Raw genomic sequence first — 25877 nt, forward strand, 5'->3', positions numbered from 1 at the left:
ATGCTGGTGTACAGTTATGCATAATTATGTCTTTATGTGTGAGCGCTTTTTAAACTCAAAAAACCCCTGAATCTCTTCCTACACAAATGCTATTTTAAAAATTAAGAATAAGATCAAATATAGTATACTTGGAGGACAATTATTAAATAATGCTTAAATATAATTTATTACCATACCGCAAAATAATCTAGCTTTCTTGCTCTGGATAGTGGCTAATGCAAATAAAGTTTCTATGTACGAGGGTCGCTCATTAAAGATTTCCCTTGACCCACTTCCAGTTATCTTAGGAGGATGAAATTGCATGTGTATACATGTATACACCTCTCCATAGGTAATGTGGTAATTTGTAGCTCTGAACTCATAACAGTTTCTGTGCTACAAATGCTAATGTGGAGTAATGTCTGATAATGGAACCAGTCAAATGCAGAGCGGTTATCAGGTTCCTGTACTTGAAAGGGCGCACATCACAGGAGACGTTTGATGAGATGAAAGGGTCTTATGGGGAGGATGCCCCATCGTATGACGTAGTCAAGCACTGGCATCGTCAGTTCAAGTATGGCCGGACTTCAGTGGAAACAGCTCCCATTCCTGGGCAACCACAGTCCGCCATTGATGAAGACACCATCCCCCAAGTGGAGGCTGCTGTTTTGGAGGATCCCTGCATAACTGTTTGCCTACTAGCTGCAGGTGTCAAGATCAGTGTGGGACCAGTGCGGAGTAATGATGATAGATTTCCTGGAAAGGGTATAACAATTACTGGGACATACTATACTTCACTGCTGCAGAAATTGCGGAAGGCCATCAAAATTGAGAGGCCATGAAGTTATTTTTGGAAGGGCAAGCTTTTCCCAGATGATAACAAGTTGTGGCTTCTGAGGCAAACTGCTGACTTCTATAGACAAGGTCTCCACAGCTGCATAAAGCAATGAGAGAAGTTTGTGGCTCATGCTGATAGCAATGTAGAGAAGGACTAATAATTGCCCAGTTTTGTTTGTCTCAGTCTGTGGGAAGTACGTCGGGGGAAATCGTTAATGAGTGCCTCTCGGATGTATTCATCTTTCCATCATTTCCACCATATATGTATGAATAATGAGTGCCTCTCGGATGTATTCATCTTTCCATCATTTCCACCATATATGTATGAATCTCCTTTTGTTTTGTTACACAACCAGCACTTGCCATTCACCTTCTCTCTTACCATTCTATTTCCAATAAATGAATCCAATTTCCCCAAAGACTCCAATAAATGAATCCAAATTGGATGGCCATTTGTCATGGAGGCTTTAGTTGAGATCCTCGTATAGCAGGGGGTTGGATTAGATGACCCTGTGGATCTCTTCCAATTCTGCAATTCTTTGATTCCATGAAATACTCATTTGCACCTTGTGCTTCTGCATAGGCCTAATATTATTGGTATTCCTTAAAGCACTACACATGTCAAAATTTCTGCTTCATAATACTTTTCTAAATGGGGATTCTCAGTCCTCCTTACAGACTACAATTGCTGTTATTTATTTGCACTTTTTCCTATCTAGATGAACTTAGATATAATTTTTTGCCATTCTTGTCTAGTGTAAAACTTGTAAATCTGGGAACAGATATACCGTTGTTGTTTTTTGATCTACAAGACTCACTTTTTCCCTCCTAAAAAGTAAGGGGAAATGTGTGTGCGTCTTATGGAGCGAATGCAGGCTGCGCAGCTATCCCAGAAGCCAGAACAGCAAGAGGGATTGCTGCTTTCACTGCACAGCGATCCCTCTTGCTGTTCTGGCTTCTGAGATTCAGAATATATTTTTTCTTGTTTTCCTCCTCCAAAAACTAGGTGGGATAGCTGTGCAGCCTGCATTCGCTCCATAAGACGCACACACATTTCCCCTTACTTTTTAGGAGGGGAAAAGTGAGTCTTATAGAGCAAAAAATACGGTACTTCAATTAGTCATTGGTTCAATTACATCAATTGCTATTAGTCTATCCACTAATAGTAGTTTTAAAAAATAGTCAAAGAATAAGATTATTGGTCTTTAGTCTATTTTTCCTACATTTTCCCCATGTTTCCGCCTTGTTGCGATAGTCACATTTTTAACAGGCTAGAGGTTACTAGAAATCTGTCCTGTGAATTGCAGTCATGTCTCCCAGTCACTATGCTGAAAGAATGCAGAGATTATAGTTATATTCCAGGTTAGTCCGGAATGTATGGTATCTGTATTGGGTGTATGAATCTATTTCAGATTTTCCTGCTCTAGTACAATTATTATGGTATTAATACCATATAACTATTTCTGGGTAAGTGGTATCCTCATGGTTTCCATAGTTCCTTATATAAAAAGAATAAGGGTGGAGAATGCTTCAAATGTGTCATGAAGCAGGAAAGCCTGCTAAACTTTATATGTGGTTTTGCAGGGGATTTACAGAAGGAAATAGCAGGCCTAGTAAAACTTGAATTTGCAATCAGTTTAAAAGCTGATGTATTTGCAATCAGTTTAAATGTTTTTTGAGAGTCTCACCCTACAGGACCAGTAGTGTTTAGGTCGGGAAACCTGCAGCCCTCCAAATGTTGCTAGACTACAGGTTCTTATTCACTGCACATTGGAACAGTAGTGGACAGTGGAACAGTTAAGATTAAATTGTATTAATTTCTGCCCTAAATAGTTATTTTTAAAAAGCTTACAGTAGAAGTCTAAGGGTAGTAGTCTTCTAGACATATTTAAATTAATGAACATGCTGAGTTAGGTTCATTAATTTTGATGGCTCTTCTCTGAGGAAAACTCAGCTGACTGCCATGTTTAGCATAAAAGTGGCAAGAGAACAGGCAGCTAAACTGATTTTTGCTGCTAATTTGACTACAATTATTGACCTAGCAGACACTTTGAAAGTGGAAGAACATCTATTAGGCTTCCATATCTCTTTGCCAAACTTAGCTGAATTGGTGGGTTTTGTGATGGCAACTGTATCTAATGTAGGAAATGCAAAAATTGCCTCCCACAACTTCACAGAGCTTTATGTGGTACTGTTCTACAAAAACATTTGCATTTGAACATAAGGCAGCATAGCAATAAATCCCATTAAGCTCTTTGGCATTTATTTCTGGGTAAACATTTAAAGGAGCAGTCTTCACATATCACCAAATTGTTCATTTGTTTGGGATAAGTCCAACATACTTAGTAGTTAACTTAGGGTGGGGATTGCCAGTGGTGGTTGGTCTCATCTTTTTCAGTCCAATGGCTCAGTGCTTTTTGTTGTTCTTTTAACAAGAAAAAAGTGGAATGTCTAGTTTCTTTATAATTAAACTTGTCTCTTACACATACCCTAATGATCAAGTAAATTGAACTTCTAAGTTTGCTTAACAATCACTGGTCAACAACAAATTTGTTGTCTGCGTTTTTTCAGGTGATTTAGGACGAATCTGATGCGCTGAATCCCAAAATCACATTGGTTTTGCTCAATCAGGTCAAGTTTTTGAGCTATGGCCACATGTCGTTTTTTTACTTTTTTGTTCACATGTACGCTTGTGTGGAGCATTTTAGAAGAAGTTGGTGGGGGAAAATGCCATGTTGAATAATTGTTTTGATTGGAAATGATTATTTTAATGACAAGAAGTATTCAGGTCCAATAGTTCTGGGTGATTATGTTGAAAAGGGATCAGTTTGAAGTCAAAAAACCTCGAAATCTTCCATAAATTGGTGCGGCAAAGCATAAAGTTGGGGGAGAATACACCATTGCTCCTAATAGGAAGCCAGTCACAAGTTTCATAAGGCGTGCTTACCATTCTTATTTTGGTATTAAATTTGGTGACCAGGATAAAGCTTGGGTGTCACACATGGTGTGCAAGGCATGCACTGAGACTCTACGCGGGTGGACCAATGGCAAGAGGAGTCTGAACTTTGGAATTCCCATGGTTTGGAGGGAGCCGACAAACCATGTCACTGACTGCTACTTCTGCGCTTCTGATGTGACGGGGTCAACAGAAAGAACCGGAACAGCCTCAAGTATCCTGATCTTCAATCAGCAAGTCGTCCTGTAGCTCATTGTGATGAAATTCCAGTGCCTATCTTCGGAGAACTTCCTGACATTAGTGACGAAGATGCCTCCAGTGTTGAAGGACATGAAGAAGAAGAAGAAGAAGTGGTTCTTGAAGATGATGCTCCACATCCATTTTCCCAAAAGGAGTTGAATGATCTAGTTCGCGACCTCAGCTTCTCAAAGGACTCTGCCAAACTGTTGGCATCCAGATTGAAGGAAAAAAACCTCCTCTCTGACAGAGAGACTCTGAAGAGAGACCTCCCTGCCGCTGAGCATTCCAGGAGTTCCAAGAAACGGAAGTTCAAGCCCTGAAGTTTGAAAAATGGTGAAGCAACATGCAATTTACGTGTACTTACCTTTATCAATGCCCACCATTCAGTTTACAGTAATTGATGTTTCTATCAGGTAATCAATATATGTTGTTGGAAAAACATTTTTTTCTCTTAAAAACATATTTAGGATGATATGTGTTGACAAAAATCAGCTGATAATGCCACAAAAATGTAATCGATTTTGTCACGAGATCTGATTTTTTCAAATCAACATAGCACAAAAACCTGACCTGATGGAGGCCATTTCCTGATTCAGCAGTGCAAAAATACCCTAAATCAGTTGTAGAAATCTAGACAACATTCAAAAAGTAAAAAAAATGTTGCCCAGTGATAGTTAAAGCATTCGAAAGCAATCATTTTCTATTTGTTTAAAAATAAGTACTGTAAGTAATATATCATTCATTTTGCCCCCTCTTTCTATACTCACAGAGGTCATCTCTGACTAGAAAAAATTGTATTTTGGCTTGTCTATTAAATGTTGCAGGTTTAAGGTGCTTTAATGTGACTCATGAGAGACTTCTCAGTTTGAGAATTTACAATAAATGAGGTAGAATTTCTGATAATTACTGTTTTAAGTATAGTCCAAACTTGGAGGTATGAGTAGGCTAGGGATACAGCATCCTATATAATAGAGTGAACTTGATGAACAAGTTTCCAAAAACAGGTTGATTCAGCTGCAACAATTCCTCAGCGTTACAAAAACAAGCCTAGCTCTTCCTGGACATGTACCTGCCTTCTTTTCTCCCCTATCCCTCCCTGAGCCTGTGCACCTGTGGAGAATTTGTAAGCTCTTGGTACCATTTTGGATTACTGCAGGATGCTGGGTTGACTTGAGTCAGGATGAACTGTGGTTAATCACAAAAAAATAGTCTACAAAGGTTCCTTGTTTTCACTTACCATAGCTAAGATTGGAAAATGTTTAATTTTGAGATATGATGATGGGTGTGCATGGGTGGTGGGAGGCTAGATGTATTGTCCCATGTCACAGCATTACATTTTAGGATGCAGCCACTGGGAGCGGGCATAGCAGTTATATAGGTAGGATCCAGAAAATGAAGAATATTGTCTTAACTTTATTCTATACTTTTTCACTGTTGTCACACGGATCAGGCAAACTGGCTGTTTCCTGACGTCAGTCGCATTACAGTGTAAGCTGTCTAATGTAAATTCATGAGATAACTAGGAAAAAAATGGAAGTGCTGCAGGCAAAGAATGAAGAACATGTGGATGAACGTATTTATAGATACATCACATCCATCTCAACTTATGGGAACCAATAATGAGAAAATGCACAGTGCATTTGTCTCTGGAGCTAATGACTTCACTTGGTGACAAAACACTGCAAATTTTGCATTGCTTATTCACAAAGGCAGAATTTGAAAATGCTTGTTTTCTTTTAAACAACATGCCAAACTTCTTTCTTTCAAACTCCTTGCTAATTGACCTAGAAAATAACATGCACTGCAACTGCATGGACTACAAATTTGTTCTTCCTCCATAACCTAAGATTTTTCTCAATTTGTCCCTCTTTAAGATCTAAAAGTCACAGAAATGGATTGTAATTTTTTTGTCCTTTTTTTGGTATACATTTTGAGATAAGGTCAAGACTAATGTTATGTAAACTTTCTGCATTGCATTTGATGGGACTATCAACAAAATAGAACATTAAAAATTACATTTTAAAAATCCATACCAATTATTTTATTTTCTATCAATATATTTATAATTGCCTGAGATGACCATTTGTGGAGTTATACATGGACCTATGCATTTCAGTTCAAAAAACTTGGCATTAAGAAACCTTATCTACACATGATAGTTTTGAAATAAGTTGTTTTTTATAAGAATCCCTAGATATTTTGTGGAATTATTTTGACAAATTATTACAGCTCATTTTAGTGGCTTAAAAAAAATCCAGACTATGATTGAATGATTTTTATAGTTGATATTGAGATAGCACAGTTTCTTCCCTTCAAAATGTAAGTTTGTACTTAATTACATTTCCTTTCATGAAATATGGAATTCTTTACCCAGGGATAGAATTATTAAACCCTAAACTATATATAAACTGAAATATTCCCCAAACAGATCACAGTTGGTGCCAAAGGGAAGCAGCAGCATGTAGTGGTTGGCAGATCACTTTTTCCCCCTTTTATAGTAGGAGCTACCACCAGTGGCGTAGCGTGGGGGGCGCTACATCTGGGGGGGCGCTAATCTAGTGGAAGAGACTCGAGTGCTAAAATCCACAGGCTAGGGGCACAAATTACTTGCCTTGCCCCGGGTGCTGACAACCCACGCTACGCCACTGGCTACCACCCCGCCCACTTACTTGTCCACCCCACCTGCCTGCCACACCCAACCCCTTTATACCTCCTCTCCTGATACAACTACACAACTTTTAGCAGACATCTGAAGGTAGCCCTGTAACAGGAAGTTTTTAATGTTCAATGTTATATTTTTATATGTGTTGGAAACCACAGAGTGGCGGGGAAACCCAGCCAGATAGATGGGTGGGCTGTTACTACTATCATCTCAGCAGACCTCCCAGTCACAGCTGCTACTGTCATTTTAAACAGCAGGCTTATCTCCCCTTTCCCTCCCTAGCAGCCATGGTGGTGGCGGCAGCATTGGGTGGAGGGAGGGAGGTGAAGTGGAACTTTCCCCCTCTGCTGCCCCTCCCCTATCATCTATGGCAGCGACGGGGAACATAGAAATGCTTGCAGTTTGCACCATACTGATCCTTTCAGCCTTGGAAATCACTGGTTGAAAGGCTCGGTGTGGGTCACTTTCATCTCATGCCACCACCACTGTAAATCCAGTGGCTGGCTTGTCCGGACTGGCTGCTCACTCAGGATGCCTGCCCACTTCTGGGGACACCCACACACTCACTGGCCTGGGTCACCCATCTCCTCCCTGCTTGGTCTCGGATGCTGCCATGACAACACAGCAGTTCTTGGGCTAGTGTGTTGTCATGGTGCAGTTTGCAGTACCACCAATCAGCAGCCACAAACTGCTGTGGGATTATATTACAATGTTATGTATGAAGGGATACCACCCCTGCTTGCTTGGTTTGTCACCCCCACCCACCTGCCACACCTTGCAGTCCCTTATCAACCCATCCCCTCATAGTTCCTTCAGTTGCACATATACATCCTGAACATTTCCCTAAACCCTAACATTTAACTCAGAAATTAGGCCATTATCTTAGGATCTGGTTACCTCAGGATCTCCTGCACTTAACTTACTAGTGTATAAAGATCCTCTGCAGAAACTCCTGTGGAATTTCACCTTACAACAACCAGGAAGAGGACCTTTTCTGTTGTGGCACCCAGTCTTGGAAATAGCCACCCCCCAGAAGATATGTACCAAAAGTGATGCAGTTTTGGCACATTCTGAAAACACTTTATGTACTAAGGATATCATCTATTGTACCCCCCAACGTGGTGTCCTCCAAATGCTTCAGACACAATTTGCACGCTTCCTGGCCAAGGCTGATGATTTGTAGTCTAAAACATCAGCATGGTTTTAGGTTGGAAAAGACTGCTCAGTAGAAAAGGGCCCAGCTCTCTGGCAGTGCTAGTCTGAGGACTTGGACTTGTTAAAGCCTAACCTCCACTTCCCAGTTGCACTCAAGACGTCACTTAGCAGTTGACTATTGATTCCCTGAATTCTCATGTGACCATCTAATTACTACTGCAGTACACCCACTTATAGTCAACATTCTACTTTTGATGTGTATGGTGTTTTTTTTAAAAAATGCACCAAAAAACCCAGTCAATCCTTCCAGTTATTTGCTGGAGTCTTTTCTTCATTTGCCGCTGGAGTCATTTTTCAAATACTATAATTCTCTTAAGACTCTTTGAACTCAAACACGATCTCGCTGGGAACTCAGCCTGATTAGCTCCCTGGTTTTGGCACCAATGTCTGTAGCCACTCAAGCCATCATTGCCCCTTGAGTCTTTTTGCTGTGGCAAAGGAAACCATGCTGCCTTTTGGAAAAACTCCTACTCCTGGCTCCATTTGGCATTGTTTTCAGACTACAATGATACCGCAGTTTACAAACAGCCCAGTTTACAAACTTTTCGGTATAAGAACGCCGCAAAACCAGAAGTAGTGTTCCGGTTAGCGAACTTTACCTCGGTCTACAAACGGAAGCTTAACAGTGGCAGGGCACTGGCAGCAGGTGGCCTCATTAAAGCATGCCTCGGTTTAAGAACGGACTTCCAGAAAGGATTAAGTTTGTAAACCGAGGTACCACTGTATAAAGATAAGATACGTTGCTCCCCCTTTTAACATTTTACTCATCCACTTTCCAATTACCATCTCATTTCTCTGCCTCCCCCCCCAAATGCCTCCTTTGCCTCACACATCTCACAACTCATCCCTTCCCCGTCACCATCCCTTGCTTTTATTATATAATGAATTCCATTTTGTGGAACAGCTTTCAGTAGTTAAATTGTCAATTGATTTTTGTTTCACATTCTCAATAAAACTTGTTCCCTGGGGGGAAATCTGATTCTGTTTTTATTTCCTGCGAGTGCCTTATAAGGTTGCTTTGCTACTAAAATCATAAGTAATACACACCTGTATTTCAGCAAACCTTTCTGACCACAGACCATATTCTGACATAAATAGAGCCATAGTCACAAAGGGGCCTCTACTGCTACAGTCAAATTTGTCTTCTCTCCTACCTTCCAAAAATCATTTTGCCCAAACAAAGGGCGGTTGTGCCCGTCCTGTGGAACGCCATTCCGTCAGATCTCAAGGAAATAAAGAACTATCTGACTTTTAGAAGACAACCAATGGAAGTTTTTAATGCTTGATGCTTTAATTTGTTGGAAGCAACCCAGTCAGATGGGTGGCATAAAAATAATAAATTGGGATTAGTAGGCTTCAGGCCAGTTTGAACAATTTCCCCAAGCAAATAAGGAGTTCCACACATTTGGCCTCCCTGTGTAGTCAATTTTTTTTTACCATTGTTATTGCAATGATTCCACTTGTATGGCGATAAATAGTGTCTTGACACCAATGAAAGTCAGGAACAATTTCCCCTCAAGCCTCTTGGAGAAAGGGGTGAATGCTGTAACAGGCGTGTTTGTAGTCCTCTGGTTCATTATTCATTCCTTTGAAATTTGTTAGCAACCACTCCTGGACTAGATCAAGTGCCAGACCTGCATAAATAGAGACCCTGACGGGGGCATTTTAACACCCAAGAATTGATGGGAAAGACCAATATTAATTTTAATCTGAAGTTCTTACACAGTATGAAGTGCCTTACTGAACTCAAAAGACTAATCCTGTTTCTGTGTGTTTTAGTTTGGCAGGACTTTTATATGGAAAACATGAAAGCATAAACTCATATTTTAACACTATCATATCTCTAGAGCATCATTAGGCTCCCCCCTCAACTGCTGCCCTGTGCATGATATCTGTGAAACACCAGTAAAGAAATGAGTTATTTAATTTAAATATTCTCTTAATACAGAAACAAACATATGTGTAGTGGATCCTTATGAGAATAAATCTTGAATCTGTATATTTTCAATAGTGGGGTAGAAGAGCTAGGGGGGGGGGAATTCCACATCTGGCAACTAGTGTGCCCTTTTGGTTTCAGATAGTACATGGTCATATTGGGGTCATCCTGCTAATTTGCTTCAGGCGGTTAATTTGGTCAGAATCAAGTATACAATTCAAAGTTAACACTAAATACATTACTTCTGGTAAATGAGCTACAATAGCCGTTGGAGGGCCGTGGAAAATGTCTGTCTGGGCTTTTTAGGCTCTTCTACCCATGTACTATCTGAAACGCGGGTGGCGCTGTGGGTAAAACCTCAGCGCCTAGGACTTGCCGATCGTCAGGTCGGCGGTTCGAATCCCCGCGGCGGGGTGCGCTCCCGTTGTTCGGTCCCAGCGCCTGCCCACCTAGCAGTTCGAAAGCACCCTAAGTGCAAGTAGATAAATAGGGACCGCTTACTAGCGGGAAGGTAAACGGCGTTTCCGTGTGCTGCGCTGGCTCGCCAGATGCAGCTTGTCACGCTGGCCACGTGACCCGGAAGTGTCTTCGGACAGCGCTGGCCCCCAGCCTCTTAAGTGAGATGGGCACACAACCCCAGAGTCTGGCAAGACTGGCCCGTATGGGCAGGGGTACCTTACCCATGTACTATCTGAAACCCAAGGGGCACATTGGTTGCCAGACGTGAAATATATTGGCATTCTTTTCGGCTCTCCTACCCAACTACAAGAGTTTTACACACACATCATGTGAAGGGGGGTGAAGGGTAAGAATGAAACTCATTGGTACATTGAAGTTCTCTCAATGATCTCTTACCAGTGTGGCTCTGAAGGGCTTGTAAAATAAATATACACTCTTAAATGCTTTCCTTTTAGAAGCTGATTCTACATATTCTTAACAGATATATTACAAATGATAACTAGAGTGGATTGAAGTGTTCTCTTTTTTTACTGGCAGTTCAAATAAGTTGATATGCTGATCTCAATCAGTGAACATATTCATGCTAAAGTCTGATATTTTCAAGGCACTTATGGACTCCATGACTAGATGAAAACCAGGACAAATTATGACTGACAGTGAAACTGTATATAATATAAAAATAACCTTTTGCTTACAATTTACAAAATGTATTACAATCTTCATCTCTGCTATCCTGTAATTGTGGATGTGCGCCCAACTTTTTTTTTTTAATGAAAACTATTTACTAAAACATTAGGGCAAATAATTTACAAGGTACACACAAAAAATTAGGTCATGCAGAGATTTCTTACACCTTCTGTTAATACTTTATGATTGCAGCTTTATCAAATTATATACCTGCTTGCCCTGTACATATACAAAATAAAGTGTACATGGTAATCAAACGTTAGCAAAAAAGTCCATAAACTCAATTTGTCAAAAGTTTCACCATATTAACATGTCTATAAACAGTGTGTAACAGGTTAAAAGACATTAAGGCAATAATACTTGAAGTAACAAAATAAACCATATGTAATACTTTTTCCTAAATGTAGTAAGGCAGATTGATGGCCCCAGCAAAGTTAGATTACAATACTAGAAAACACTCTTGTGAATGCTTAATGTTTGTGTGGATGTATAGAAGAGTGTACCATTGTGTAGTTGCATGTACACTGTGTTAGTCCCAAAAAATAAAAAGTGGAATACTATTTATTGATCGAGTTCAGTGGCACTTGGAATATTCCAGTATAATTTAAAAATGTCCATTTGTTCTTGCATCATGTCCATTCTGAAGGTGGTTCTCTTGGTCCTCTTGGTTTTCCACAACGGTTACCAAAACCTAAAAAAGGGAAAGGGGAAAAGAACTGTTATAAGTTGAAAAAACGAATGTAGCAAAAGAAAAGAAATACTACTAATGAAAAGCCAATATAGGAAAACATATAAAAGATAGGACTCTGCTGTTTTGAAAGAAGTTCTCAATCTAAGGGGCTTTTCTTCAAGTGTTCATTATGCTTCAAGCACCTCGTCCAAAAGAGCAAAAGAAATGGGAAAAGGACAAAATAAGCAGGCATGTTCATAAAGCAACTATCACAACCCGTGTGAGATGCCTCTCATATTATTCCCTGTGGGAATAATAAATTGTAAAAATTAAGAGTCTGAAATACTTTTTACATGCTCAGCTTACTCACAAACTGAAGTAATTTTCACAATTACTGACTGCATTTAAAGTAATCTTTCCTGCTGAACCTTATCCAGATTAATGGTGCTAAATTATGCCCATATATCTTAGACCTTGTGTAACATTTTAGTGTCACTAGCCTAACAAAGTTTCCTCCTAGTTTGACATCTCAACTATGTGCTTCGATTTCCACAATTATTGCTTCTTATCCACAATGAATTCAACCTTTAGCTGTTACAAAGGAGATTTTGTGGCTCCCAAGAAATAAACTGTTTCCTCCTGATACATTAACCATTGGTCAAATAATGTACATCATGTATTTTCAAAAGCCACCCTACAAGAGTTGTGTACAGATCAAGTAGTTTGCGATAAACCAAATGCTAGAAAACAATAAAAAGCCACCATTTACCAATATCTGTAGTCTCAACTGGAACTTCTGGCGTTGGACCTCTTTTAACAACAGGACTGGAAAGAGGAAGCTGAGGTATAGTATCAAACTGTGATTTGTCTGCTATCTCAGGATGATCTGGGGAGGAAAAAGAAATTCACTGACGCATAACCGTATTTGCAATTCTAAGTATTCAGTTATAAAAACAAATTTCTGTTAATACCCAGTTTTGTCCTAAGTATGGTTTAGAGTGTTTCCAAAGGCCTAGTACAGTGGTGCCCCGCAAGACGAACGCCTCGCAAGACGGAAAACCCGCTAGATGAAAGGGTTTTCCATTTTGGAGGCGCTTTGCAAAACGAATTTCTTTATGGGCTTGCTTCGGAAGACGAAAATGTCTTGCGAGTTCCTGCGGGTTTTTTTCCCTCCCCCCCCCCCCTTTTCCTAAGCCGCTTATCAGCTGATCCGCTGATAAGCCGCTTAACAGCTGATCGCTAAAAGCCGCTACACCGCTAATAGTGCTAATCCGCTAAGCTGTCAATGGGCTTGCTTCACAAGACGAAAAAAACGCTATACGAAGAGCCTCACGGAACGGATTAATTTCGTCTTGCGAGGCACCACTGTATTATAACACTAAAAGCAATGTTGTAGATATTGCCTTGATAACTGAAATACTTTGTTCCTTAAAGTTACATCCATGTTAAAAGGCATAATTCTGGCTTCAAGACTAGCACGTCAAAGTCTCACACACTGGAAGACAAATAAAAAGATATTCAGAGTAATGCAAGGAAGGGCGTCTCATTTCCTGCACTGGCATGTGTAAGTGGAGCTATCGATATTGTGAGCTGCATTGTAATGGCCATTGGCTACAAACAATAAAAACCTGACTGATTGCGATGAAATGAGAAGTTGTTGCACTGAGAGGGAGTTGTGCACATGAAGCTTCTAGATCAAGGCATTCATCTGTCAAAGCCTCATTACTTGGAACAGAATTTTTTTCAGAATACTGGCATCCTACTTGAGGAACTATTAATTAACCAATGTTTGGTCAGAAGCTACTCTCCTGTATTCTGACCTAGCTTAAACAACCTTCACAAGGACAGCTGCTATTTATAAACAAAAATACTGGTCAAGTATGAAAACCTGTTCTGCTCTCACACAGGATTATTCAACTCCCCATTTCAAACAGCAGTCCCCTATGTCCAGTCTCAGAGCAGCAGCCCCATAGGCCTAAGATGTTTTTATGGAAGCCGCCCAGAGTGGCTGGGGAGGCCCAGCCAGATGGGCGGGGTATAAATATTATTATTATTATTATTATTATTATTATTATTAGATGTTACAACCAGAATGCTATTTTGCTTTCCCCATACATAAGTGGAATGACTTTCTAGATGCATCTAGGGTGAGAGAAATCCACCTATTGCAGCCAAGTAGCAGCATATTTCAGTAGCTCAACATCTCATTTCATTAACAAAACATCTCGTCCCTTTTAAAGTTAAAAAACGAATTGCTTACCAGGCTGTGTAGTCGCCATTTTCAATCCCTGTTAACAATAAAAATGTTTTTAAGTTGGTTCAAAAATATTTTACTGATTCAGATAATGATTTTTTTTATTTAAAAAAATCACATTCTCTAATGCTTCCATTCACACATAAAATGCCTAGATGAAAAAAGAAAACATAATGCCTACAACTTTAACAGTTGTATGAAAGAGAAAGTTCCTTTTATGCATATATTAAAGGTTCAGGAATGCTGGCTACTTTTTCACCTGGCCACCGTATTCATATGCTAGATGCCTATGTTCAATTGGAAGTATCAACTTTTTAAAAATGTTACTGCACAATGAAATCCTACGAAAAGTAAAGGCTGATTGTTCCTTTGGCATTTCTGCTACTGCAACCATAACATCTAGGCAGTTTCAAAATAGTAGTGTTCTTCAGATGCCAGTAAGTCTATATACCACACAAAGAAGCGTGGCATATGACAAAACCAGCATGTCCAGCAGCCAGGGATGACAGTATCTGGCAGTCAATAAAAACTGGAGGACCAGTTCCCAACTTTAAGCTTTCTGTTGTCATTCATATATAAGTGTGTGAGACAGTATTTTACACACAAACACACACAATAAAGCTCTGATTTAATACTTCATTATTCTTAGGGATTTGTTCAAGTTTTAAAGTAAAAAAAAAACAAGGTAGCAACTGTTTATGCCTTAACCCACGCATCCCTATTTGGATTGGATTGGATTGATCTTTATTACGGCCATTGGCCCGTCACACGACAGTTTCCCATACCACCATAATGTACTTGAACCTCCAAATTTAAAACCGCCAAAACTTACAAAAAACAGACAAGAACCAAAGCAAAACAAAAACAAAAGACCAACATCATACATTACAATAAATTTGTAACATAAACATCGCCCTCTGCTCATAAATTAATAGAAGACATCAATGGTGATATCACCTAATTACATCCTAAAACATAGATCATGGTTTAAAGGGATTATCCGAGCCACACAGGAGTCCGTTTCTCTTCTTTAGGGATAGGACGCTGATCAAGAATCTGGCATCCCTATTTATCACAGCTTCCCTTTTCTTTCAACATATTCTAGGGGCTTAAATTACAATATAGTATGATAACTCCATGGAAAAAATTAAACCCATAATGACATTTTCTGCTAAAAAGAAAACAAGACAACCATACATGCCAGGGTTTGTACATGCACACACAGTAAAATATCAGTTGCTTTCCTAAAGAGGTTGCACAGAAAATCCTCCATGCTGGGCTCAGGTGACCCTTCTGGTTAGCAAATTCTAAATATGGGGGAAGACAAGAAACTCCCACCCCACCCTCCACGCTAATCTTACTTTCTTCCTAAATAGTACCCCCAGCAGAAGCTCTAGAGTGCAGTTGATGTACTGAGACCTATTAGGTTTACATGGGAGGCAGCTATTCCTTCAGTGTGCTAAACTTCTTAAGCTAGCACAAACAATTTGGATGAGGGGAGGGTAAAGATTTTATGAAATCATTTGGATTGAAATCAAAAGTCAAGTGATACTTTGGGGAGCTACCAGAAAAATGAGTGAACAAGCAGACACTTATTCTTCCCTCAAAGGGTGTATCCCAGGGACTGGGAACCACTTTCAGTCAGAGGGCCAGAACCAAAGGTAGCCAACCCTCCATGGGCCATGCTGATATCAAGTATGGGAAAGAAGCCACTGGAAAACACTGCTTAGATTGTGCTCTCAATTGTCCCTTTGTGACCTGGTGCCAAATGCAAGCTGTGATTCTTTCGGACAAGAATTGAATATACTCTGGAGCTCCCAGTTGGAGCTCATGGTCATTCCTTTGCACCCACAGTTTATCCATCTCATTCCTGATATCATAGGACATTGGGTGAGTGACAGCTGGGCATGGCCTGCCCAAAGCAACCTCACCGGAGAAATGGGGAGACCCAGTGGAGCTAATTAGGCCTGGAGACCAGAAGCTGCACATGGCTGCTGTACGTCCCTGAAGCACATTCCCAAAGCTAATATCCCATACTTACTGTACATTTTGGTTGATCAGAAGGTTTCTGGTCTTGCGAGAAACTCCACTCAGCAGATCGCGGAAGGATAACAGCTTTGGGGGAAGTTGTGACTATGAAAACCAATTTTAAAATACATTATTCAGTAGACATGCTGCTGTACAAGTTCAATAAAAGCTTAACAGTTAAGCAAGATTGGTAGTTGCAATATTTTTAAAATACACAACATTACAATATGGGGATTGAAAATGGTAGTCAATGAATTTTTCTCAGTAAACCCACTGAAATTAAATTCAGTGGGTCTACCATGTAAAAATTAGTTGAATAGCCCCTTGTATATTGCTGTTTCCCAATCTAACATTTCCAAAGCCAGTAACTGACTAAAAGGGAGAACAAGACAACTGTAGGAGCCCAGTCCTGTATAAACACAGCACAGGGCACTATGGTGGGTGCATGTATCTTTCTATGCAACACAGCAGCCAGAAAATTTTTACCATAGGTAACCAGGGTAAGTGGAAGCCCACTATATAAGCCAAAACAATAATGCAGCAAACTAAAATTACCTGAACATCTATTTGTTTGTCACTACATGCATTATCCAGCTTCTGGTTACCTCAGTATCTATCGCAATTTGGCCAAAGTGCTCCTTTAATGCACACGTTTGATTCATGACTTTTGTGAAACCAACACAGTACAATGAAACTCACTCTGCTCACTTGCAAGCACAAGAGATTCTGGAGTTCTTTCTGGTAAAGGAGGAGAAGATGAGTCTTCAGAAACACCAGCATCTAAAGTCACCAAAAATTGAGAACACCTTAACACTTAAACAGATACATTATGTAAAAGAGTGCCTGGGACAAAATAAAATATTAAATCATTTGTAATAAAGGTTTTAACTGAATATACTTTTCACAGCCGGGCATAGCCCTGCTGGCTTTGTACAAGTGTGTTTTGTACAATAACCGCAAAATGGCTGGCTGCCCACAATGTATTTAGATGCCTTATCTGATGTATTAATTCACTTGGCAAGATGCCCGTAGTTGGCGGAAGCCATGGAACTGCAGCAACACTCGATTAATGCTTTTTCATTAAGATGACAGGATGCAGACCTTTAACCAAGCTAACTATTAGATTAAAATGGATCCAACCTTTCTACTTTCCCAGGAAAGTCATGTAAGTAATGGCAACTGAAATTCTTTCATGTTGCAATCCTATACATACTAATCTGGGAGCACATCCTATTTTAATTCAATGTGACAGACTTCTAAATAGACATACAATAGAGTTGTGCTGTCAATGCATTAAAACAAGCAGTTTACAGAGCTTGGCCGACAATGCCTATGTTACAGTAACAGGTAGGGTCAAAATATTAAACTTCTGGTTTCAAGCTGCATATTATTGCTAGAAGTTGTATTAATTAATATAAAGTTACAAGGAAACACCGCCCAAGTAGAGGAGGGAAGATCCATTGAGGCTAATGGACTACTAAAAAGTCAGATTTGCACAGCAATGAAAGATGCATTTAGGATGTTCAGTCGACTGAAGAATTTTTGCTGAACAGACTGGACAGATTCAATCACCATTGTATTATTTCACAGACAATGAATATGTCATGTAGACAATTCCTTTCAAATGTGGAACAGACTTTCAAACTTAATCCTGGAGTAAATGTGAGAAGTTCTTTTTTCAGATGTGTCGATGTCTTCAAATCCAAGTATTTTGAAATAATTGTGAACAAAATTAACCAGGTATCTGAAAGCAGAAGCTGTGGGGCTGCACATCTACAGCACCTGAAGGAGATAACCAGCTCACTAAGAACCTGTGCATAAACAGTAGAAGAAGAGCTGTTCTCTCTTATTTTACTTCCCTTTACACTTCTCACCTGTTATAACAGACCATAAATGCTTGATATGTTGCTTCTAAGGCAACCAGACCTGTAGAATATAGCTGTGATCTACCACAGACATTGAGTGATCTACCAGTAGATCATAGTCCATAATACAACGCAGAGGCAGCATTCACGTGCCACAATAAACTAGGGTAGCGGGCTCAGTGTGACTTACTGCAGGGGTGGCAACCCACACCTACCTTTCCTGCACCTGTGATACACAGTGTCAGGCACAGGAACCTCTGGGAAGGAACCCTATGAAACACTTTCCCACACCTGGCAAGGAGCGAGCAAGGAGACTGGATGCCAAGCCGCAACAGGTGAGCCAGAATCTAGCTGAGTTATGGTAGCTAACAAGACTTCAGGGCACACTAGACCTGTCAGTACAAAAGCTGGGCAGATCACATGCACTGTCCCTTCCCCTGTGCACAACAGCTACACCAGTCCATAGAGGAAAAGAATGTCAGTAAAGCTGCTTGGAAGAAAGTAAATGAAAGCTGGTTGGATTTCTAGAGAGCAGGAAGAAGGTATGTTGCTCCTTCCCACTTCTCTGAAGCATCCCTGTACAGGGCAAGTAGGGGAGTTCTTCACCTCCCCACCCACCTTCTGGATTCTAGAAGACATTAGGGACTTGGAGTGGCCAATTCCATTTCTCTACTTCAAGCCTCCCCATCCTATCCCACCCTCAACATTCTGTGCTCAGCAATCCTAAACATCCAAAAATCTTGGAAGTCACCAGACAACAGGACCCACGTTGCAACAATTTTTTAATGCTTTTTTAAAAAGAGGAAGCTACCTTCTACCATTGGCTCAACTAGCTTAGTACTATATACAATGACTGGCAGCAGCTCTCCAGAATTTCAGAATGGAGCATTCTCAGCCCTGTCTAGAGATACGAACCCAATAAGATCTGCATGCAATCCAGTTTACATCTGCGAATCTCCAGCTACAAATGCGAGCCTTTTAGCACAACTAACAGTTTCAGGAGAGGGAATAGTTTTTCCTCCTGAAAACCTAGTCCCAGCACTTAACAGCCCAGGGCTCATACTCCAGAGCCCTGAAGGAGCGCATACCTTACATTTTGGTGTGGGTTCCAACTTGTTGCTTCTACTATTAAACCCAGGCAATTCCACACCTATTCAGGTGGAGCTATTCCCACATACCAGTAAAATATTAATTCTTTTAATTAGGAAAAAACAAACAGTCCAACTGCTTTCAGGGCCAACAAAACGTTAAAGGCATACACTGAAATGAAAGGAAGGAAAGGGGGAGCAGGAGAGACTTATTTAAACACCTAACATTTTATAGTATCTATCCTAAGGTGGGTATAAAGGTCAGAGCGGATGCATGTGCATGCGCAACAAAAGAAATAAAGCGCAAACACTCTTTCTACAAATATTGCTATTAGAAGAATTAAGGAAATACCACCCAAGTACCTAGACAACTACTGAGCAAAACAACTAGACCCAACAGAGATATAACAAATGTGTGTTTGGCTTGTTAATGCACTGTGTGCATCTGAAACACAAACCTTAGAAACAACACTGGACACAGATAAAATTGGGAAGACCCATGAGGTGGCCCAATTCACATGCAGCCCCCAGCCCCATGGCATCTGATCTTAGATAAGCAGTTCCCACATGGCAGTGGCTGCATTTGAAGGACACCTGTGTGGAAACACTAAGGACAACAGGAGATGACTGGTTACTTCCCGGACAAATTGCCAAAAAAACCCTGTTTCCTTTTCCATTAAAAAACATGCCCTACTGTAGCTAAACAGCACCTTCAATCAGAAACACACAGGGGAAAAGCATGTTACCATAATCTAAAGCAGCAGTTTGATTGCTTTTCTGGACTCTGAGATTTCACACACAAAATTTGTATGTTTCAAACCTTAGTAAGTGCCTCGGAATTGGAGAAGTGAGGTGCACACCAAGAGATCACTCCCTGTCACAAGTGGAGAAGGTTTATTACGGAGGACACATTTTTCCTTTCCCACTCTCAGGAACACAACACATACATCTTGGAAAGGGAATTGTGTTTGGAGTGTTAACCTCCTCCATGCTATTTGGAGAGATTTCAGGAAAAGGAGGACCTCTATAAACCTCTACCCTCCCATTCTTTTAGCACGGTAAATTGAGGCTTCAAGAGGGCAGATAAAGATCTCCTTTTCCCTCTTCCCCCTCCTGAAACCTATCCCAGCTTTGCAAGCCCTAAACAATTCTATAAAACTTCTGTGGTAACTGGTGCCTGGAAAAATAACACTGCAACCTTTGGTTACGGCTTCCTGCTAATCCCTCTAAAAACTATTTTAAATGGATCTATGCCTATCAGTTGGGCTAACACAGCTCCCCAAAGGTAAGTTAGTGGTTTAGACTCGGGGGATTTACAATGTACTCAAAAGTCTATTGTGTTTTTTCCAAAAATCAGCCCTACAAGGATCCAGTGTTTGTTACCCATGCAGGAGAGCTGGTTGCTTAAAGCTAACAGAATTGGAAGCTGTGACTAATAGTCACTGCCCCCTCCCCAAGACAGCAGCTGTTCCCTACTACCAAGGCTGATGTTTCCAAGGCCAACCTGAACAAATTAATGGCCAGTCCTACTCCACTTCATGTTGGCTCTCGTTTATGAAAACTTCCACGTAGCAGTTTCACATAAACTTCTAATTTCACTTCTCCCCCTCCAGCCCCTGCCCCATATGTCACCCCCCGTCACACTTCATATTAGATTTTTGGGAGCACGTAGGGGGCCCAAAAACAAGGACTGCTTGCTCACACTATTAAAACCTACTAGCAGAATAAATAAAATAGCAGCAAACATTAGGTCAAAGCGAACACATGAAGTTATTGTGGTCAACTTGTATAGATACCCAGCAAAGATCTGAGAGAATAAATGTTTTTAGCTGTTACCAAAATGTGATGAGTGTTGGCACCTACCTTCATAATATGCACAACCCCTTAGTTTTCTAAGTTGGATCCAAAGGTTGCAGAAGGATCTTTTTTAGCCGCCAGCCAATTCCAGCTGCAACCCCAACACTGCTGAACAGTGTGGTCTGTGATGGACTCACTGAAAAGCACATGGGTTCAGTATGTGCAAGTGAAAATGTGCTTGTGAAAGGCACCTCGGTCCAATTTTGCACTCCCACACACAGCTGATGTTGTTCAGGAAGGGATGGGGAAAATCCTTGCACAAGGAACCTTTCCCTTTCACAAGCTTAGGATCCAACTCTACGAATTTAGTATTTCTAATATGGATAGCATCTAGTAAAGCTTACCTTTATCAGCTATGATTGAGGCATCCTGTCTTGCAATGGACATGGGCAATACTTTTCTAGCGGAAACGTTTTCTGTGCCAGCAGCCACAGAAACCGTGGCACTTGCAGTTGAAACATTAGACATGCTTTGTGTCATAGACACATCAGAGTTTCTTTCATCTGTATCAGAATCATCAGAATGCAGAGGATTTGTAAAACAAAGGGGTACTCTAACTGGAAGCGTGCCACTGTGATAATGATCCGCTGATTCACTGGAAGGAGCATCCATTTGAGATGGTGAGTTCGAGACTACAGACAGATTTTTAATCCCATGACATAAAACAGCTGGAGATGTGTCCTCTGGTGTTGATGTTGGCTGTACATTTTTTGTCCCTTGTAACGACCACATAGCATGTCCCTTCTCTTTGAGAGGCAAACAGTCTGGTCTTTGCAGTGGATCAGAACCTACCAGACACTGATGGCCTTCAGGTGAGGATGTTACAGCTTCATTCAGTGGCTGCATATTGCATTCTATACAAGAGTTTTGGAAGGTATCTGTAGGAGCATCTCCTGAGCCTTGTTCCTGTAGTTTAGGTGTCTTATCCACCGCACAAGATGAGCCAGTTTTAATTTTGATTGCATGTCCCCTATTCAAGAGGGTGTTCCCATCAAAGCTCCTTGGCCCCTCTTGAAGGGGTACCTTTTTAATTTCAAAACTCAAGTTGCGCTCAAGCTTTTTCTCTACACGTTCAGAGACTTCATTCTTCCCTGGATGCTCTTCTGACTTATTGTAGTTTTCATTGAGGTCTGTTGGGTGCTCTGAAGAAACCATGTGCAGAACAGGCTTTGGATGGTATCTATCATTGTCCTGCCAAACAGTTGTTACTGTGGGATAAGCTGAAGGAGGGGATGGTGTTAAAATGGGCGGTACTGGATGAGGCTCTGGAGGCTGCAGAATTTCTTCTTTTACATCTCCTTCTACAAGGCAGCTAAAGAGAATAATTGTGTAAGTACTCCATAATTAAGGATTATATGCATTTATTATATAAGCTACCTATTCAGAATATGAACTTTAAAAACCCGTTCTCAGAATTATGTTCACAGTAAAAAGAAATAGGCACATTTTATCCAAAATAGTTAGAATGTCAAAATCCACAAAAATGCAAAAAATAGGAACCAAATGCTATAGTTTTGTAATAATCCCAGGAAACAAAACTTTCTTCAAACACCCTTAACTTTTACATCCAATATTTGAATAAAGGTCAACCCAGAAACACATTAAGTATCAAGAAAGCATTTAACACATGAAGAAAAGATGGCATCATGCTGTTATTGCCTATGGGCAACCACCAGAACCTACTATTTATTGCTTAAAATCTACAATAAAGCATGCGATTCTCAGCAGTCTGCAGGAAAGCCATGCCCCCTTGTGGCAAAATTTGAACTACATGTGTTGGGAGGGGCAGGGGTATAATGCTTACTGCAACAAAGCATGACGACTGCACCAGCTTCTAGTAAGTTTGACAGAACATTTGAATGCCTTCCTGATTATGACATTCCTGATATGATGGAATAACCCCTCTATTATACATATAACATGGGACACAAGCAGTCTGTGGGAAAGCCCATACTTGAAAGAATGTATAGGGAGGACTATCCTTGGATTAACTGCCTGATTCGTGCAACCTTGTTTTGATTAGACTGCTGAAGTCTGAATTAGGCCACAGTTATATAATTTTCCAGTTTATTGCATGTAGATATAAAATACATTGTTTGTCAGAGGTCCATAACCCTGACATTTACCCAGGTATATAGAATGTAGCAAACCAATCTACAATATATTTCCACCTTGTCTCTTTTGTTACCACTGGAGATGTTAGCAGATACACACACACACAATACTATGATTTATGGACTTGCATGCCTTAAGATTCAGAAAGTATGTCACCAGGTGGATTTATTTTACAGAAAATCCAGAATTTTTCTTAAGCGCAGCTTTCTCTACAAGCATCAAATGACTACACTTGCTTCAAGGATGAATGAAAGGACAAGAATGTCAAATATGAAATAGGATGAAGATGTTTGTAAGTGCTTAAAATGGAACAGATGACAGGCACAGAGATAGTAAGCAACCATTATAGAAGGGCACTTCATGGAAATCATGAAGCAAAAAGCACATGGCTGACATAATAAAACTCTTTCTTTAGCAAGATGTGATGAGCAGTAGTGTCTGCTGACGGGCAAAGTGAGTCTCATCAGCCAGGGTGCTTTTCCTTCATTGAATTAGGAAAATAAGACTATAATGCAACGTTCAGTAAAATCTTTAAAATTATTATGTTAACTTGCAACTCAGTAAACTGAATCTGTTGGGAGGATGTGGCCTGGGAATGTTTCTCCCTAACGTAAAAGAAGTTGCCAAGAAACAGAATGCTTGCCTTCTTAAACATCTTACGGACTACCAGACCGGAGTCTGATGAGAGTACTATCAAATTAATATTACATAAATACAGCACCCTATGAAATGTTCCAAGGGTGAAAGTGGAACCATGTGCCTCTCCAGATGTTGTTAGACTACAATTCTCCCTAGTCCCAGCCAGTACTGCCAATGGTCAAGAATGATGGGAGTTGTAGTACAGCAACATCTGGAGGTTCTCCATTCCTGCCTTACACCAATAAGCTGACTAAATTTGTTCTTGGGCATATGCTCATCTGACCAGATACTAATGGAAATAAAATGGGTCCATAATAAACGATTTCCTATGAGTAATTCTCCAGGAGTACCTGCGAGTTCGAGGTGGCTTTGGTGGAGGTGAATCCTGTTTCTCAAGCTCTCCAGAACTGGCGGTATTTTCTGAGCCAACTTCGTCCTGTCAAGAACATTAAATCCACCAAAGTTTTATTCAAAGGTTAAGAGAAACATCCACACAAAAACCAAAACATACACCAGCTTAGGATTGAGTTGCTGTGCATATTGTGTTAAATGTGAGCACAAAGAAATACTCTATGAATGAATAGTATAATTTCACATGACTCAAATTTAATCGGGAGTTTTTCTAGTGTGACGATATAAAGGAATCAAAATTATAACCTACAACACATTTGTTCTTCATATTCTCATCTGAATTATGTTTTATGAATATGAATAAGGCCCAATAATGCCAAAAACAAGGGACCCAAATGCAATCAGTAAAAAGCAGGTCCTGGGTTAGGGAGGTGGCAACATTACAGCCTTGCTGTGAATGTGTGTGTTTCAACTTTGGGTGTGCTTCCCAAGGATCTCTGAGCTTTCCTTTGGATCTCTGCTGGCTATCCAAGCCTGTCCAGTGCTGATCCTTTCGATCTCAAATTTGGAAGTGGAAAAGATCACCGCAGGGTGGGATTTGCAAGGAGGCTGGGTTATCCAGCTGACCTACAAAGGAGGAGGCACAGGGATGCTCTCAGAGCACAGAAAAATTCTCCCCTTCTGCTGCTGGGATAAGCAACAGAAGGAAGCTTGCATTTTGAAAACTTTCCTTCAACACTTTGGCAGCAGTAGTGGGAGGGGGCAAAGGGGAGAAATAATTCTGTCTCCTCTTCTGTCTCCCCCTTGCTGCTGCCACCACTGCTAATGTAAACACACTGGGAGGGAGCGGGGGAGAGCAAGGGACTTTTGCCCCTTAAGGGAAAAATTGTAGATCCATCAATAGCAGAAAGACCGCCAATGCTCCATAGCACAGAGCCCTCTAAAATCAAATTAAAGGCCTTCAAGCCGCCATGCCATGCATTCTGCCTCCCAACCGTAAGTGCTATGTATAGTGTAACATGAAAGACCAGAAAAGACCAGGCATAATGCACTTTGCAGACAGAGGAGCACAGTGGTAAATAAAAAGCAAAAAACCACTGCATTTCTGTATCTTGCTCTCCCAAGTCCAGCTCACACCAAGCACCAACTAAGAAAAGTGGGGAAGACATAGGCCAAAGCTGCAATTTTCCACTGGTCACAAGCTTCTTAGCAATAAGAGAGCATTCCTGGAGATACCACTGCAAAGAAGAGGGTGACTGAGGAATCAAGCAGTGGCTGGAGGAGCATAACTTGCAGACTCTGTGGCCCCTAAGCTGAGAATCACTGGCTAGACCCAACTGCAGCCAACATGGACCAAACAATCCACATGACATTACGAAGTACACAGTATTATAAAACTCTCATAATATTTATTCACATTTTTTGTTAGTAACCCAACAAAATTTAGTTGAAACTGTAAATAATAACAGATGTGTTCATTTTCTTTATTCTTAATTGCTAGATCATTGTATTGCAGCATAATTGTACCTTGTGAAAATTCCTAATAAAAAGTCTCAAGCCAGCCAACAGATTTGAATGTTATGAGTACAAGTTTAAAATATTTTAATGACTGTTTAGTCATTTACAGCCCAGTGAAAAGGCCAGCTACTGCTGAAAGATCTTTACATAATATATTTAATAGCGAAGTAGTGACAGACTATGTAAGACTTCTGGGAAAGTGTCTGAACAAGGCAAAGAGAGAAGACAGGACCAGGACTTATTTTAAAAAAAATTAAAAAGGCAGGTAGCTAGAGAGGTGTTAACTCAAAATATTCTGCAATATATAAGCCAGGCATAAAATATTTTCAAATAATTCAGTTATGAGAAGCAAATATTTCTCAACATTGTTTCAAGGCAGCAAACTGAGAGTTTATGAGAAAGATACCAAGGAATTGAGAGCAAATTAGCTTGTGTAGAACGAGGAGGGTGAAAGGAAGAACAGAGCCAAGGGCAGACTACTAGAGATCTATGAAAATAGACCCAGGAGCTTATATCATTAA

General features: G+C 40.4%; 1 protein-coding gene across 4 annotated transcripts in view; it reads right to left on the bottom strand.

The window, feature by feature from the left end:
* Positions 1–10793: 10793 nt before the first annotated feature.
* PTPN12 (protein tyrosine phosphatase non-receptor type 12) overlaps positions 10794–25877 on the bottom strand; it is a 58507-nt gene continuing 43423 nt past the window's right edge. For 2 of the 4 annotated variants that reach the window (XM_081927691.1, XM_081927693.1), the window contains 7 exons: positions 23838–23923; positions 21078–22045; positions 16623–16703; positions 15937–16028; positions 13902–13929; positions 12411–12527; positions 10794–11662 (listed from right to left, as the gene is read on the bottom strand). In XM_081927691.1, the coding sequence (XP_081783817.1) occupies positions 11601–11662; positions 12411–12527; positions 13902–13929; positions 15937–16028; positions 16623–16703; positions 21078–22045; positions 23838–23923 (1434 nt within the window). In that variant the 3' untranslated portion in view covers positions 10794–11600. The remainder of the gene's footprint in view (positions 11663–12410; positions 12528–13901; positions 13930–15936; positions 16029–16622; positions 16704–21077; positions 22046–23837; positions 23924–25877) is intronic. The other 2 variants (XM_081927690.1, XM_081927692.1) reach the window with 2 other exon arrangements.

The sequence above is a fragment of the Podarcis melisellensis genome, assembly GCF_964234715.1.
Source record: "Podarcis melisellensis genome assembly, chromosome: 10".
Lineage (NCBI taxonomy): Eukaryota > Metazoa > Chordata > Lepidosauria > Squamata > Lacertidae > Podarcis > Podarcis melisellensis.